The following is a 17,284-nucleotide window of genomic DNA, read 5'->3' on the forward strand; positions in this document are numbered from 1 at the left end:
TTGAATACATTAAAAGGCTACAGCATGTCTTACTTTTATGTCTCTTTCAAATGCAGCATTAAATGAAAGCGCCTTTGCCAAGGAAATGAAACCGTTCCGTAAGCAATAGAAATAAAACTGTTCTGAATGCAGCAGAAATAAAACTGTCTTGAAAGCGAAACGCTGTTCATCGCCGATTTTATGTGCCCATTAAAATACATTTAAATACAAAATGCATGCGGTATATACAGACCTGCTCTCCCTAAAGCATATGAGTCAAGCTTATTTCAATCATACAGCAGGAGTGAAGAGTTTTAATGAGTGCCTGCGTGTCACAGAGCTGACTAGAGGTGTAAGTGAAGGTGGCAGGTCGGGCCCCTGATTGGCCGAGTGAGATCTAAAACACCGCTTCTATACTGTACATACCGATGGTTCTGACATCACTGCTGACACACGCTATAATACCCCATGGGAGAGGGGAGCGGGGGTGTGGGCTGGCGGATTGAAAAAGCACGCGTGTTAGTCAGACCCATCGATAAGCTCAGTATGTGTTGGCTGAGTTTGCTATGCGGTAAATGTGGTTCATTTTAATTAAATGAGGCTTGATGTTGTTGGTAAAAAAGATCTGATATTAATGGAATATCTATTTTGGTGGGTGCGGGGGGGGTTTACTGTATGTATTGCACATGAAAGAAAATGTAAATGGCAGAACAAATTAGTTGGTTATTATACAGTACGTCTTGAAAATATAGACTACATCGAATAGTTGATTTATACGTTCAGGGATCCTAAACGAATGTGAAAATTGGTCCAGACATAAAAGCTCAGCTTAGATGCAGGTTTTTGCAAATTAGAATTGAAGGGAAGCATCAGATGCATATAAGGCATGTGGGAAAGAAATCTAATTTGCCAGTCTAAAAGAAGCTTTTTACACAGCGTCTCTAATGAGCTTCGGAGCTTGACCTCATTAGACGAGTGTGTAACACCTGAGTGCTTCAGTTCTGAAGAGTAGACATCCCCACCCCAGCACATTAGAACAGAGCCTAATCTCAGCGCATTGAGAACAAAATCGGAGATATCAGTGAGAACAGCAAAGCGTGAAAATCATTGGAAATTTTAATCATTCGTAGGTGTCTCAGCGGGACCGGCGATGCCTTGGAGAACCACCTCAACTCCAGCATCCACAGCAGTGGTCTTATAAGCATAATGTCTTTGATGTTGACTCCACTCTGCACAGGTCTGATGTGACTCTCGAGTGCATGTGAGTGAATGCTAAATGTGTCTTTGTGTGCCCTCGGCAGGAGCTTCGGTCAATTTGACGTGCCGTGCATTCTTCGGCTACAGCGGCGATGTCAGCCCACTCGTCTACTGGATGAAGGGAGAGAAATTCATCGAGGACATGGACCAGAGCCGCATCCGAGAGAGCGATATTAGGTGGGAGCACAAATCAGCAGACGTAGTTCAGACCTGATACCGTTTCTACAACATTCACCGTCTGCACATACTAGACCAAATGAGTCTATGTAAACTCCATATCAGTTAGTGTTTTACCACTGATCTGAAAAATGAAAAGCTTTTAAATAATTCACTTTAATATCTCATGCAATGCGTGGTACATCAATAATGCAGCTAATCAGATATACACATTGAATACACACAAAAATGCACTAAGGAATTGAATGCAGATCACAGAACCATAAAGAAACTCCAGGATCCATCTCGCGTAGTCGTCGCTTCTATCTTGATTATTCAGTGCTCCGGTGTAATCAGAAAGCCTTTATGGAATTAATTGTTTGATTGTTTAAAAATAGCAATTGTTTTGCGATAATTCACGACCCTAGGCAGAGTAGTGCTTGTGCGTGGTAGGATTATGCTCCATGCTGAGTGGTGCGTTCATTTCAAAATGAGAAAATGAACTGTAATGTACAGTTTATCTGTAAAGCAATGCCTTGACTTTTCTTTTCCCACAATGGGCATGCAGCCTCATCGGGTCACTGGCCTGCTGTGTGCTAACATGCTCAGGGCAGTTAGCAGAAGGGAAAGTGGGTGAATTCTCAGCTTTGGCAGTGTCGGCCATGACCTTCCCTTCAGCAGCGTATGCCATCTCCCCGACAGCCTTGAGCAGCGGGAAGAGAGGACAAGTGGTCTGTTGCTGATATGTGACTATGCTTGTTACGCTTTCATACGTATTCACGTTGTTTTCGTTCATTTATTATCTTTGTACAAGATCTCATTGGACAACATTTGATCAACAAGAACATTCGCTTGATGTTGTTCTTACCGAAACTTAGGGTGTTAATTTAGGGGTGACTGTAATCTTAAAAACACACTCGCCCAGGCTGCATTAGATTAGGCGCTCCCTAGATTAACTTAATTAAATGAATGACTAATTGGCAAGCATGTAATTATGACTAATTAAAAAAAACGAGAAAAAATAATATTTTTTTATGAGACAGGAAGGTAACCTACATTCCTTTAAAAAATAAAAAGAAAGAATCCCAATAAGAGCATCTCTGTCGAGGATGTGTGTGAGACTGGCTTTAAAGGTGGCTAAAATAAGGTCTTTTAGGAGACAGCTGACTCATGCTTGCCTTCAGTCTGGGACAGCCTTTATCTCGGAAGAACAGAGTTTCTGCCCAATAATGCTGGCTATTTATGGATTTTCCACCCAAGTGGAACTAGTGGTAGTGACGGTATTTTTTAGTGCCCCTGATAACAATTCAGTCAAGTATTTGTGTGTCATATAGCCAAGCTGGAAAGTTCAAATCAACTTTTTTTGCTCCATCCTCATCTGGTGTGCAGCGATTCTTCATTTAATGCAGTGAAATAAAGAAAAGTGACTTTTAGGCAATTAACATCTTAGAGGAATTAGTGTTTCTGCAGTCCGAAAGCTGTCTCAGATGGGCGAGTGCTGATGGAGCAAGCCTGGGTGGAATTTTCTAAAGCCTTATTTTTTCCCCCCTGCATTTTATTTCTTTTTTAGATCCATATTAGATTTTAGCAGACAATGTAATCTCCACTTTACAGAAAACCAAGCGGTAAACTTGACTCGCTGGATTTTTTTTTTCCCTCTTATACTCAAAAACACCCCAACTTCAATGCTTCTAGTTAAAGAGACAACTGTTTAGAGCCTTTTGAAGATAAAGTGAGGTGTTGTATAGGCCATGGTTATGTCAGTGAGTCAGTTTGCACCGAGCCAGGTGACTCATCTTATCTCAGCAGCACTATGTAAAAGAAAAAAGCACAACAAATAGCTTTGGTAGCTTATGAGCGCACCAATAAAAGTGTAATTTAGCTGTAAGATCTCCTGCTGCTCAATTTCTGACATCATCATAACACTGGACCTCAGCTCATCTTACCCGGCTCTCCCCATGTGATTTTCTTGATATCTTTTGACAGAATGTTTCTTGCATTGCCTTCTCAAGGCCTCTTATAAACAGAACCATCTTCCATTTTAAGATTATGTGAAGGGTGTCGAAAAGACGTGGTAAAAATCTACAATTGCCGCTGTCAAGCACTGATGAGGCAATGGGTTCTCATTATAAGTTTGGCATAACTGCACATAAGTAGAACTTTTAGTTACTTGCTGTACATAGAAAAATGGCCTATTTTTTTCCACCCCTTTTTTTTGGATTCTGAAACTTTTTAAATGTTAACCGAAATCTGATTTTTAATAAAACCGGAGGATATTAATATTCATTTGTGTTTATTTAGTATGACAAATTATTCAAATCAAATGCCCCATGCGTAATGCAATTGTCTGTGACATTTGTAAATTCCACAATGTGAAAAATGTAATATTTCTGTGACATTTGTGGCTTTTTTTTTTTGTGCATGAGCTGCTTGTTACATGTAAAGTCATGCTAAATGCTCATTGAGATCTTGATTTTAAAAAGTGAGTATCTAACTATTTAGTCTTCAGAAATGCATTCTGGCATGTCTAAGCGTTGGATTATTTTTCTGCCTGATCTAGCAGTGTTTCTGCTTTACCTGATGGAAAAATGGTACCATGGATAATAAAAAATATTAAGGGGGATTATACACTCATAAGCCATAAGACTAAAACCATCTCCCTAATATTGTATAGGTCCCCTGGGTCGCCAGACAGCCCTGACCCGTCTTGGCATGGGCTACACAAGACCTTTGAAGGTGTGCTATGTTATCTCTCACCAAGACATTACCATTAAATCCTTTAAGTCCTGCAAGTTTATCAGGGGAATTCGGACCCCTTTGTCATGTTCGTCAAACAATTCCTGTGTCGCAGGTTGAATTTATTCTCCAGAAAGAGACCCTTGTCGTCAGGTACCACCATTTCCGTGAAGGGGTGTGCTTGGGCTCCAACTATGTTTGGGTTGTTGATACAAATTAAAATCGACATGACCCAAAGTTTCCCAGCACATCATTGACCAGAGCATCACACTGTCTCTGTTGGCTTGCCGTCTTCTCATGGTGCATCCGTGTGCCATCTTTGCTCCAGGTGCGCAATGCACTCCCACCTCGCTGTCCATATGATGTAAAAGATAACATGATTTATCAGGCCAGGCCAGCTTCTTGCATTTTTCCATGGCCCAGTTCTGATGCTCACATGCCCATTGTAGGCTGTGGATGAGGTTCCAAATGGGAACCTTAACCGGTCTGCAGCTATACAGCCCAATATACAGCAAGCTATGATGCACCATCTGTTCTGATACCGGTTTATTATGCATAAACAGCATAAATTTTTCAGCAATTTGTGCTACATTAGCTTTGTTCCCTATGAATATCAATGAGCCTTGGGAACACGTAAGACAATCACAGTTCACCAGTTGTCCACCCTTGGATCAATTTTGGTACAGGTGGTAATAACTACTGCATACCAAGAACATTGCACAAGATTGGTTGTTTTGGAGTTGCTCTGACCTGGCTGTCTAGCCATCTCAATTTGGCTCTTGTCAAAGTCACTCAGATCCTTGTGCTTGCCTGTCTTCCCAGCTTTCAGCACATACACATACTGTTCACTTTTTGCCTGATGGATCCCACCCCTTGACAGGTGCAACTGTAATGACATAATCAACGTTATTCACTTTACCCCTCAGTGGTTTTAATGTTATTACTGATTGGTGTATCAGTCAGTCTATTTTAAATGCTCTGAGCAGTTAGGAGGCATTTCATATTTTTAAACACGCTTTGTCAGGGTGCTGCTATTTTTAAACCAATGCATCTAAAAACACAAGATATATGGTGTCTATTCAACATCATTTTATTTTAATCATGCTCATCCTTCAGCTTCTGCTGAACTTCCAGTATTGACTTCCATTGTTTGAGTGAACAGTGTTGAAAAAGGACAACAGTATCTGTAGCAGTTTTGCCCCTTGGTGCCTATTATGTTTCAGGAGCTCATCAGTCATCAGACATGAACTGTAAAGTTCCTGTTATACCCAATTTACAAAACCAGTGTGCTATATGAGAAAGCTTATACAATCAACCTGGGTGGCAACAACCATAACAAACAGTAATTAATGACTCGCAAAGTGGTTTTCCTCTGCAGGAACAGAATCAATTCGCCATTGATTGTCTTTGGTTAATGCAGGGAAATGTGAGTGTAAAATTAGATTAATAACGCTAATAAATGCATTTGCCGTTAATTATAGACTGGCAAAATCAGCATCTTGTAAGGTTCCATGAACAAATTATTCAGCCATGTGAAGTTTTTAACCGAATGCTTTATTGTTTATCTGAGACAAACAATAGTGTTCAGTAAAGTGTAAGAGAAAAGGTCCTAAACTAAAACCCTGATCACCACAACATGTCAATCTAAATCATCATTCAAGTTTATTCCAAGGAAAATTTCTTCTTCTGAGTGTCACCAGTGTCTTATTTTTTTATTTATTTTTTTGTCCCTTGACAGGACCATCAGAGAGCACCTGGGAGAACAGGAAATGTCCATCACTTTGACAATAGATTCATTAGAAGAAGGAGATCTGGGCAATTACTCTTGTTATGCTGAGAATGGGAACGGAAGACGACAAGCCAGCATACAGATCAGCAAACGAGGTATTATTTATCTGGATTCCTTATTTCTAATTCCTTATCACTTTCCTGTGGGTCTCCTTCAGGCAAGCATTAGCATTTAGTGTTTCCTTTTAAGACAAGCAGCTCTGAAGGCGTCTCATCTCCACTTCAAATGGCAGTTCAGAAGGATCGACAGTGTCAGGAGATCTAAAATATTCCACTCTCGACTTGTGCACACACATAGCTCACTGATGAGCATCACAACATTTTCCCATCAAGTCTAAAGGGACTGAAATATGCTGAACTCCTGACCTATAAGCTAGGCTCCGACATGTTGTGTGATGGAGAAGCTGACTTGTGTCATTTTACTGTAAATCCTAATACATGCTCATCAGTCTTTTAATTCTGTTTTACAAAATATCTTTATCTACATTTGAATTGATAAAATTGCACGGATAAATACCACCCACGTAAAACCTTAACACGGGTAGCAAACGATAAAGCAGATTAAAAACATCATGATTTAAAGCATTTGCTGTCTAATGTCTAATGGGTTTTTCTCCCCTCCTTTTTCCCTCTCAGTCGAGCTGATGTATACAATGGAGCTGGCTGGAGGATTAGGAGCCATTTTGCTGCTGCTTGTTCTGCTGCTTTCTCTGTATAAATGCTACAGGATCGAGTTGCTGCTCTGCTACAGACATCATTTCGGAGGGGAGGACTCAGATGGAGGTAAACAAAGTCTGCATATTAGTCACAATGATTCCATAGTGCCCCCCAATGGACAGACCAGACCTTAACACCTTAGGGAGGAAAAGGAAAGAAAGTGCATTTAAAGTGTTTTGGTAATATAGATGTAGACAGATTCCAGAGAGATATTAGGTTCTCCATCTAAAAGTACAAAATTGTTGGGTGAGCACATGTTAGCCATGTAATACCTACCAGTATTGCACTGTCGCCTTAAGATTAATAATGCACCATGTGGTGGCAGGTGGCTTATTGGTTCCTTGGACCTCCAGGGTCCGGGGTCGATTCCTGCTTCGGGGTCTGGAGTGTGCATGGAGTTTGCTTGTCCTCCCTGTGCTTGTTGGGTTTCCTCAAATACTCCCCAAAACCCGCAGATTAGACTTATTTGTGTTCTCAAATTGCCTGTCGAGTGTGAACGTTCTTATGAATGTTGACCGGAGTGCCTTCCACGGTTGTATAAATGGGAATGATTACCATTGACCTCCATTGGTGACTTTTGGCTTCCACGGTCCCTAGTTGGACTACAGAGGTCCCTAGATGAATGGAGATGGACCTACCAGTGTAAACTAAAAAAAAATGCTACAGGCACATTTACACAAACTGAAAAAGCACAGAAATAAATGTTGTAAGTTCCGCTAAAAAGTGCAGAAGTTGCATCTTCACACATTTCTTTTGTCAGTTATAGTGCCAAATGCTTAGCTTGCCAAATTGTAATAACCAGGCCTTTGTTACTAGAGTTATTTAGGTGCTGTTTGTAAGAAATGTCTTCAGTTTAAGTAATTTAAATGTAAAAATGGTCTAATTAAACTAATTGCTTTAACTAGCTCCTAGTTTTCTAAATTGCAACAGTGTGTATATAGTTTTGGTTCACTAATGTAATTGGACAAGCACTGTTCCAAGAATACTTATATTTTCATCAAATAAAATCGGTACTATAGTAGAACTAGTGATCTGCTGTCATCATATATGATCAGATATGGCAAAAATATCAAACTTCAATTGTACTGTCATGCTGAATACCGGCACCGCTGTGTTAGTCATGGCCCAATCGTAGCGGTGCTGATAATTGGTGTAAATGCGCTCTTGCCCAAGGGGTAGTGCTTTAATGCATTATCATTTTATAACATTACTGATTGTATTATCTTGTCCTGGAGAAATATAGCTACTTACTTTCAAGCCATTTATGCTATTTTTAAGTTTTGTTTTTTTCCATCAATTTTTGTCATTTTTAGTTTGTTTAGATTTTTTTTTTTTTTTCAGTTTGACATCTTTTCCGAGTTTGTTAAGAGTAGGAACCTCTGTAATCCCACTAGTGCACATGGAGTCCAATGGTGACCATTATGTTTATTTCCATTTTTACAACCATTGTAGGACCTCCAGTCAACACACGCATTCACACACTACGGACAATTATTTTGGAAATGCCAATAAGCCTAATCTGTATGTCTTTGGACTGTGGGAGGAAACCTGGAGTACCTGGTGGAAACACACCAAGCACAGGGAGAACATGCAAACTCCATGCATATATGCAGGGAATCGAACCTTGCTTACCACTAAAATCTTTTTACTAGTTTAGTTAAATAACTGAATAATGAACAGAGTTTAAATAGTTAAAATTGTTGATGCGTGAGATTTTTCCCCTAATTGTACAGGCTTGATTTTGGTTTTCTGATTTTAGAAGAATGCTAATGAAAATTATACATCTGCATCAAAAGAGGATTAATCATTTCCTTGTGTGTTTTTCCCCTTGTCTACCGGGTTATAATGTGTACAACAGAAATAAAGAAAAGTTTGTTGATTAATAATTGTTGATTTGGACTGAAAGCAGAAAATACAGTATGAGCATATAAAGATATGCAAAACAATAGGCTTAACAGCAGCGTGTGTGCTTTATGTTGTGCATTGTGGATCGTCGTATTGTTATGCTGAAACGTCTTACTGATATGAGACATGGCATCTTTGTTCACCGCGGCAGGTCATAAGGAGTATGATGCGTACCTGTCCTACAGTAAAGTGGAGATGGATCAGTGGGGGCAGGAGCTTCAGGACGAGGAACGTTTCGCTCTGGAGATCCTTCCTGATGTTCTGGAGAAACACTACGGCTACAAACTCTTCATCCCAGACAGAGATCTCATCCCCACCAGCAGTATGTGCAGCCTTTATGTGTTGTGTATGTGTGTGCATGGGTGCATGTCTCTCTGTCAGTCTACCTGTTTGTGTTTGTGCGTCTGCGTGCTTTAGTGATGTGTCATCTACCTCCAAGGAACTACAGTATAAGGGGGTTGAAACTGTAACACATCAGAGGCAGCTGCGTTTCTGTACAGGCCTCGGTGGTAAACATCAAATAAAGGCTTTCAAATTACAAAGTCTGTGAAAGTACTCTATGGAGACCTGACACAGAATGTCAGGGCAGTCAGCGTGCGCTGATTGGTCTGGGTGAGACTGTTGACCGAGCCTGGTGTTAAGGAATGAAGAATGCCTCCCTAGAAAGCCACTGTATCTACTTTAGAGGTACTTTATCTCTTGTACTGCTGTTCTCTGACATGTTCCCCGGATAGCTCCAGATTTACCACGACCCTGATCGTGATAAAGCAGTTACTGAATATGACTGAATATGAATACTTTATTTCACACCTGTCTAAACTTCTACACTTGGCACAGGCTTAAGTGTATGATTAGCAACCACTCAGAGTGTGTATCAGAGAGTTTATGGAGGCAGGGTTTATTATATAACCTGACGTTCAGTGTATTGTAACATAATCTTTCATGATAGTCATGAGAGCCTGTGAACCTTATTTAGTTTGAGTAAAAGAAGAAGAATATCCCTCGATTTGAGAACTACTGTACCACATGATCATTTTTGCTCCTTCCTTTTCTTCGGAGCTACCTAAGCACTTCATTATCATTATGTACTTATGATAATAATAATATGATATCTGCTTCATTGTGTGTCATCTTCAGACTATTTGTGCAGTCCGTGTGTGTATTGTTTACTGTCTTTGCCCGATAATTGCTCTGCGTGTATGTGTTTGTTCACATTGGATGAAAAGCTGAATGTTTATGTCTAGGTCTCAGCAGTGAACATTACCAGGATGAGACACAACTTGTTAGAGGTAGAGTTTAATCCTAACACACACGCACAAACACACACACACACAAGATCAAGCTCGTTGCTCATGCATTATTCCTGTGTCTTACCTGTGACTGTGAATTTTGTCTTTAGTGTTATTTGTCGTCTGTCTTTTTAATGTTTTATCTGTTATGCATTATCTGCATTAAGAAAAGAGACATGCATGTACAGTACAAGCTCAGTAGTTTTAATGATGCGAGCAGCTGAACGGGTTAAAAATGCAGGGAAGATGTTATAAAGCATTAATGAGCACAGTCATGGTTTCTGTCAAAAAGAATCTTAAAAAACCAGGGACAAGTCAGGGCTGAACTGTATTTAGGAGATGGACTGGAACAGAGGTGGGACGGATGAGGCTTGAGAATAAGATAAGGTCCACTGCTAAAGAGGAGGTCAGGAACTTGGACTGAGTAAAGGGAAACAACAGAGCCCGGGTCTGAGCCAGGAACAGATTTTAAGAGACTGGAGCAGGGAGTGAGCACATGTTACTGTATATACGGCCACAAACTCCAATCAGGGTCAGAGACTGCCACAGGGACATGATTGAATTCAGGAATAATGCAGATGCAGGGACAGAGACTGAGACTGAGACTGAATCCTTATGCAGGACCAATAGCTGGATGACAGATGCCATGTAATATATACTATAGCTCTACACTCTTATTCTGGTCGCTTGTTTGTTTTTTATAAAATTTTGATTTTGCTGATATATTGGTTTTATCCACTGGTCTTGCCAAATTTGGTATGTGGTCATGACCACTGTCCCAGCAGGAACCCCAAAACTAAATAAACGTTGTAATACAGTTGTGACAATGTTGTAATGTCCAACGTCAGGACAACATTCTTTTTAAATAATATAACTTTCAAGCACAATATTGCAAATACAACCTCAGAACAATGAACCTTTATTTCGAGCATTTATACCAATTAACATCCATTCACACACCTGACAATGTCTATTGGGTCTTCTTAGGTTTTTAGAGGGGTTCATACAGTAATTTAAATCTGAGACCGGGGCAGACACAACAGTGTCCCACATAGTGGGCAGTGGTGGGCTCTGGGTTACTTATCGGAAGGTCAACAGTTCGAGACCCAGTTCTGCCAGGTTGCCGTTGTTGTGGTCTTGAGCAAGGCTCTTAACCCTGTCTGCTCCAGGGGCACCGTATAACAGCTGACCCCGTGCTCTGATACCAACCCACTAACAATAGCTGGGAAATGCGAAGAATAAAGAATTTCACTGTGCAGTAATGTATATGTGATAAATAAAGACTTGCCTGAACACACAGTGCGTGTATCTCATGTCACGCGTTTCTTGATGTTGTAATTTTACCCCTCTCTTTCATTTTCTTTTAGAAATATTACCATGAGGTGCATCTTAGCTCCCAAATTACTGTACTGTAATATGGTGTTTGCACAGCACCCATCAACTTATTACAGTAGCAAAAGTACAGTATTTTTTTTTTATGCAGGTACATACCATTTTGGCTTCTTCCTTATTTAATATGTTAGTAAATTTACATTGTTGTACTGTATGTGTTGTTGTGTAGTAGCCTGAGCAGCATGTTCCCTAGTGGTCCAGTGTTAAGCACGGAGTTCTCTCCCCACAGTGATTAGAGCTCCAGTCCTGCTCAGCTTACAGTTTTGGTATTCATTTTGTTTTGAAGCTGTTTTTCCAACATTGTGTTTGTTATCTCAATGACATGCAGTTGTTCCAATGTCATTTCAAACTTTCAAAAACGATTTAATACCGACGTTATCCCAACGTCCGTAAAAGCCACATTAACATCACCAGAACATTTTGGGAACCAAACATTCCTGCTGGGGTTCAGATTATTGGTGCATAAAATGTGGCACTTTGTCCGGTATATAAAACAAAAATATGTATTATTTATACACTCTGTACTCTAACTACTGTCTGGCAAGAACTACAGCTGCAGTTGGGCTAATGTGCATCTTACATGTCAACTAGAAATGCCCCAAAATACAGTATGAGAACAAATAGACCAAAAAGAAATGAAATCAGTGATTGTTTACAGATTTTTTTTCAAGCAGTCTGCTTGCTCATTCAGAAGAGAATGCTTTTTTTTAAAACTAGTTTAAACATCACTTCTTGTCTTTAAACGAACACCATGTTCTTCCACTTTTAACAATACAAATAAAATGTTGTCTTAAAGGTCCATAACTTTACTATTTCTAGAACAAGTTGCTCCCCCAAGGTGTGGTAATGCTCCAGCTGAAATCCCCCCAGAGAATGCATTTTTTTATATACCTTTTTATTTCACTCTTCCAGCAAATGTGGTGTTTCTGCATCTACTGTGTTTTAACTCCTGCTGAGTCCCACCTCACTGGAGAACAGTGGAGCTGAGCAACAAACTAGGGGAGGAGTTTCCTCTTATATGAGGTCACAATAGGGAAACCTTCAGGTTGGGTTGTATTTAAGTACATTTTGCATAATATATCCCGTTAAATATGTGACTGTGAAAAAGCAGTACCAGATTTTAGTATTCTCTGGCATTGGTGATACTACTTGTATATCCATGTTATGTCTCTAAGAGGACTGTTTTTATTTTCAGTTTTGACTTGTTTTGGCATGGTCTTGACCTTGCTTTATATTCAGTCTAACACAAGCTTGACTAGACTTGCCTTTGACTCAGAAAAAAGCGGCTTTGACTTCAACACTTGACCAGGTGAGACCTCAGGGACCGAAAAGCTGATACCGTAGGCTAAGGATCAATAAGCTTCAGTAAGCACTTTAGTATTCGCTCCTCTTCATGAAGGGTCAAACCTACTGGGAAGAAAAGCATAAGCACTGCTTAGACATGCTGTGGTAACACATAAAGGTCTTGTCGAAGATAAACCAATGTGAAAAAATGAGATTTCATAAGAAACACCTGCAAACAGGAGTGTTCCATATCCATAAGGGATATATTTTAATCTGTTTCATTCTCTGTGTTTTGCAGCATATATTGAGGATGTGGCTCGCTGTGTGGAGATGAGCAAGCGTCTGATCATCGTGTTGACCCCTGGCTACGTGCTGCGTCGTGGCTGGAGCATATTCGAGATGGAATCACGCCTTCGCAGCTCTCTAGTGTCAGGTGAGATCAAGGTGATCCTGATCGAATGTGCTGAGCTACGTGGTGTCATCAACTACCAAGAGGTAGAGGAGCTGAAGCAATCAATCAAATCTCTGACCGTGGTGCGCTGGAGTGGCCCACGAAGCAACAAGCCCGGCTCACGATTCTGGAAGCAGCTGCGTTATGCCATGCCATGCCGCCGGCCACAGCCCAGTCTCAGGACCCCTGCAGTGGATGCAGGAGAGCCAAACCCCTTCGCTCACCTCCACACCGTGTCTGCGATCTCAGTGGCCACCGCAGCATCGACAGCAGCAGCTCCAGCCCGTCCAGAGCTTCGGGCCGCCCTGCGCAGCTCGTACCGGGCGCACTCACTGGCCAGGCAGAAACACGCCCACTTCCGCAGCTACGAGTACGAGCTGCCGCTGGCAGCGGGAGCCACTCTGCCAGCACAACCCACCTACTGCAACCTGCCGCTTACGCTGCTTAACGGCCAGTGGCCCACCGCCAAGCGCCAGCACAGCCTGGATGAGCCACACGCCAACAACAATGCCATGTTGCCGTTGCTGCCCCGTGAAACTAGCATCTCCAGTGTCATCTGGTGATGGAGAGGCAGCAACGATTATTTGACTTCTGTAGACAGGCCAGGCTGGGACAAAACCTCTTAAGCTCATAGGGATGTAGAAACGTCTGGTCAAACATAGATATATACGGAACAGCCTCTGCTCCAATCAAGCACTATGGGTTTTTTTTTTCCGTGTGCGGCTTTTGGTCCACTGGATTTGCTGATTTTATACTGAGGCTACCCTGGAAGTAAAGCTCCGCATTAAGGGATTAATTAGTGCCATATCAACTAAGTGGGGAGTCTATGAGTGAACTGAGACATGCAGCCACACCACACGAACGGAAACAGGGTCCTGCACAGACGTCTGCAGTTTACGAATAGCATCACCATCTCCCGATCTCCGTACACTTTGTGTCATCACACTGCCTTTGTTTTTGGTTTTTTTTTTGGTTGTTTTTCTGTTGCCAAAAGATATATCAATACTTTCACTTTGTTTAATTGATGATCTTTATACTGTATTACTAGACTTGCAGTTGATTTTGTTTTTTTACTTTCAGTTTGGAACAGTGTGAGCCATTTGGAAATTAGGGCTTGGCTAAATGAAATGTTTACCCTTTTCTTTTCACTAAGAGTTTGCTCTACATGTTGATCCAAGTGTCCAGTTTCTGTTAGCTTCTGTATGATGTGTATTTATGAGTTTAATTGGACAATTTGTAAGAGGAAAAAAAAAATCACAGAGAATTATGCAAGGAGTGGAGCCCATCCTCAAATAATAAAGGGTATTTTAAGAAACAAGAAATCTATTTTTATAAGTGGAAAGCTGTTTCTCTCTATATATAAAACAGCATCACCAGGACAACGGGGTAAAAGACTTGTGCATTTTGGGTATTTTATAAATTTTGCTACATTGTTTTTTGTTTGTACAACCTACAATAAAATAACTTGATGTCCTCGAATTAATTTAGGAAACAATAGTATACTGCATTTCCTATAGTTGGGTAAAACCTAATGAAATACAAGTTTTTCTTTTTCTTTTTTGAATAACTCTTAAAGTCAAGTTTTAAAGGACTTCAAATCCTGTGTAAAATCCATATGCATAGAGGATTGATATGTATTATGATTTGGATATTTATATTACTATGTATTATAAAACACTACAGCCACTGAAATGAAGTGTTTATATTTCTAAAGGCACAATCATTCTTGTTTCCATTTTGTTTGTCACTGTGCATTAAAATCACCAACCTCTGTCAGTTTATGTGTAGTAAATGCTAATGTCCGAGGTGTGTGTGTGTGTGTGTGTGTGTGTGGGTGGGTCTGTGTGTGTGTGTGTGTGTGGAGTGTGGAATGCATTCCAACAGACTTCACTTTCAATTATAATAATTTCCTGGTAATTTGTTTCTTATATTTGTAATATACTGCGGGTACAGGAAAGTGTTCAGAACCTTTCGAGTTTTCCAAATGTTTCACACTCATCATAAAATTGGTTCACCTAAACATTCTACACACAATAATCTACAGTGACAAAGTAAAAACAGGTATTTTCTGAGTGTACTAGAAACCTTCAGCAGGATTCTCAAATGGAAGAGATTTGGAAAACAACAGTCTTCCCAGGTATGGCCACTCGGCCAGACTGAGTAATCAGTGATGAAGGCCCTCGGTCAGCCTGGTACCCCAAGAACCCAAGGGTCACTATAAGATCCTGGGTTCCCTTGTGGAGATGGGATAGGCTCACTCAAAGACAACTATCACTGCAGCATGCCATCAATCAGTCTTCTGTATTAGAATAGCTAGACAGAATCCAATACTCACTAAAAACACACATGACATCCTGTCAAAAAGAAACAGAAGGGCTCTCGAACCAAGAGAAGCGAAATCCTCTGGTCTGCAATCTTAACTGCCTCACCTTATTAATACCATCCCTTCAGTCTTACATGGTGGTGGTAGCATCATGCTGTGGGTATGCTTTCTTTAACCGAAATTTGGAGACAGCTTGCAATACAGTGAAAAATGGATGTAGATATTTTGAGTATATATGTTGCACTCAGCCTGGAGCAACGGTTAAACACAAGAGTGGAGAGACCTGAAAATGGCTGTGCCTTTTCAACCTGACTGAGCTTGGATCATTTTGCCCAGAAAAATGAAAAACTTCCAAATCAAAAGAAAGTTTGTAGTTACAGTAAAAACACACTCCAAACACTGATTTCTATTTTTTCCTTTTGGAGGATGAGTGTGAAACATAAAATGTAAAACAATTTACATTTTAAAAGGGGGCGCGGTTGGCTTTGTGCAACTAAGTCAACACCCTGAGCGAGACTCAAACTCCCGACAGGAAGAGCATGGAGTAAAAGCCTCAGGTCCACTAGGGTACCTGGTGTTGATGCAGGTAAGTACACATGTATTGCTTTGTTTAACAATGAGCATCGCAAAATAACTTCTCCATTAAAGAAAGAAATATATATACTACTATACTCTGATTTACTGTACATTTAATTTGCAAGCGGTTGAAAATTAAATACACGCATAATGTTAAATGTCCATTTTGTAAAACCAGGCGATCTGCTGTTTGAATATTATACCCGAAAACCATCTCCAAACATTATTAGCAGAGTTACATGGGATACTGCAGTGTGGCTGTGGTGTACCACGGGGACATATCTAAGTGCTGAGCAATATCGTTCACTTTTTCTTCCTCCATGTTGTTAAATATCTTTTGTTTCACTTCTTCTCCTGTGTCTCTTGCTCCTGTTGTAACTAGGACCAGTTTTGCTGCATTTGGGAGCAATGATGCATTCTACAGATTTTTGAAAGAGATAACACAAGCACTTGGTCACTCAAGAGACACACGAGCACTTGGTGTAGAGAAATCATGAGATATGTGCTGTTTTACGGGAAGCTGTGGTGTTCACTCCGGGTCTCTGATCAGGATTTCTTAACTGGGCTATAAACTTGAGGTGGCACACACGTACAGTATACACAGTTGAATGTTGTGCTGTTGGATGTTAAGCAGCATAAAACCTATAAGTAAATGGTAATTTTCTGTTGTTTGGGGTTGTATTTACAGTATTGTGTTAGGGTTATTTCATTATTATTACTATTTATTATTTATTGTCATTTCATCAGCGTCATTTTAACTGTGAACATTTTTTTATGCAACCTAATTACAATCATACAGCATGTCTTGCTGGGCAGATATGATGGATGATGGAGATGATGGAGACATATTTTAGTATTTCACCTGATACTTTATATATGATGAACAAATGAAATCTTTCAGAAGAGCCAAAGAGCAGAGCGTTTCTTAAGTTTATGTAATTTGTACCCAATAATACTTCTTTTTCATCCATGCTCAATAACAATAATATTACAAACCGAATTCCAGAAAAGTTGGGATGTTTTTTTTATTATTTAAATAACATGAAAACTAAAAGATCATTACATGAACCTATATATTTTCACAACAGAATATAGAGAACATAATTGTTTAAACTTAGAAATTTTACACTTTTGTCCACTAAATGAGCTCATTTCAAATTTGATGCCTGCTTTAGGTCTAGGTCTCAAGAATTGATAAGATTTGATAAGACTTAATCTAGCATCTGGTCTATAACATGATAGCTATAAAAGGGATGTCTTAGAGAGGCAGAGACTATCAGAAGTAAAGATGGGCAGAGGTTTTCCAATCTGTGAAAGAGTGCATAAAAATAAAAAGTATGGTGGAAAACTATAATAACAACGTTTCTTAAAGTCAAATTGAAAATGCTTTGCAAATCCCATCTACAGTTGCCCTCGGGCCCTCAGACAACA

General features: G+C 40.1%; 1 protein-coding gene across 2 annotated transcripts in view; it reads left to right on the plus strand.

Moving 5' to 3' along the window:
- The window catches only part of il1rapl1a (interleukin 1 receptor accessory protein-like 1a), a 121,342-nt gene extending 106,631 nt beyond the window's left edge, over positions 1 to 14,711 (plus strand). Inside the window, exons 7-12 of one of the 2 annotated variants that reach the window (XM_053496766.1) lie at positions 1,281 to 1,413; positions 5,867 to 6,012; positions 6,553 to 6,699; positions 8,690 to 8,860; positions 9,783 to 9,827; positions 12,802 to 14,711. In XM_053496766.1, the coding sequence (XP_053352741.1) occupies positions 1,281 to 1,413; positions 5,867 to 6,012; positions 6,553 to 6,699; positions 8,690 to 8,860; positions 9,783 to 9,827; positions 12,802 to 13,517 (1,358 nt within the window). In that variant the 3' untranslated portion in view covers positions 13,518 to 14,711. The remainder of the gene's footprint in view (positions 1 to 1,280; positions 1,414 to 5,866; positions 6,013 to 6,552; positions 6,700 to 8,689; positions 8,861 to 9,782; positions 9,828 to 12,801) is intronic. The other variant, XM_053496768.1, reaches the window with a different exon arrangement.
- Positions 14,712 to 17,284: the final 2,573 nt, after the last annotated feature.

Source organism: Clarias gariepinus, chromosome 5 (genome assembly GCF_024256425.1).
Source record: "Clarias gariepinus isolate MV-2021 ecotype Netherlands chromosome 5, CGAR_prim_01v2, whole genome shotgun sequence".
NCBI lineage: Eukaryota > Metazoa > Chordata > Actinopteri > Siluriformes > Clariidae > Clarias > Clarias gariepinus.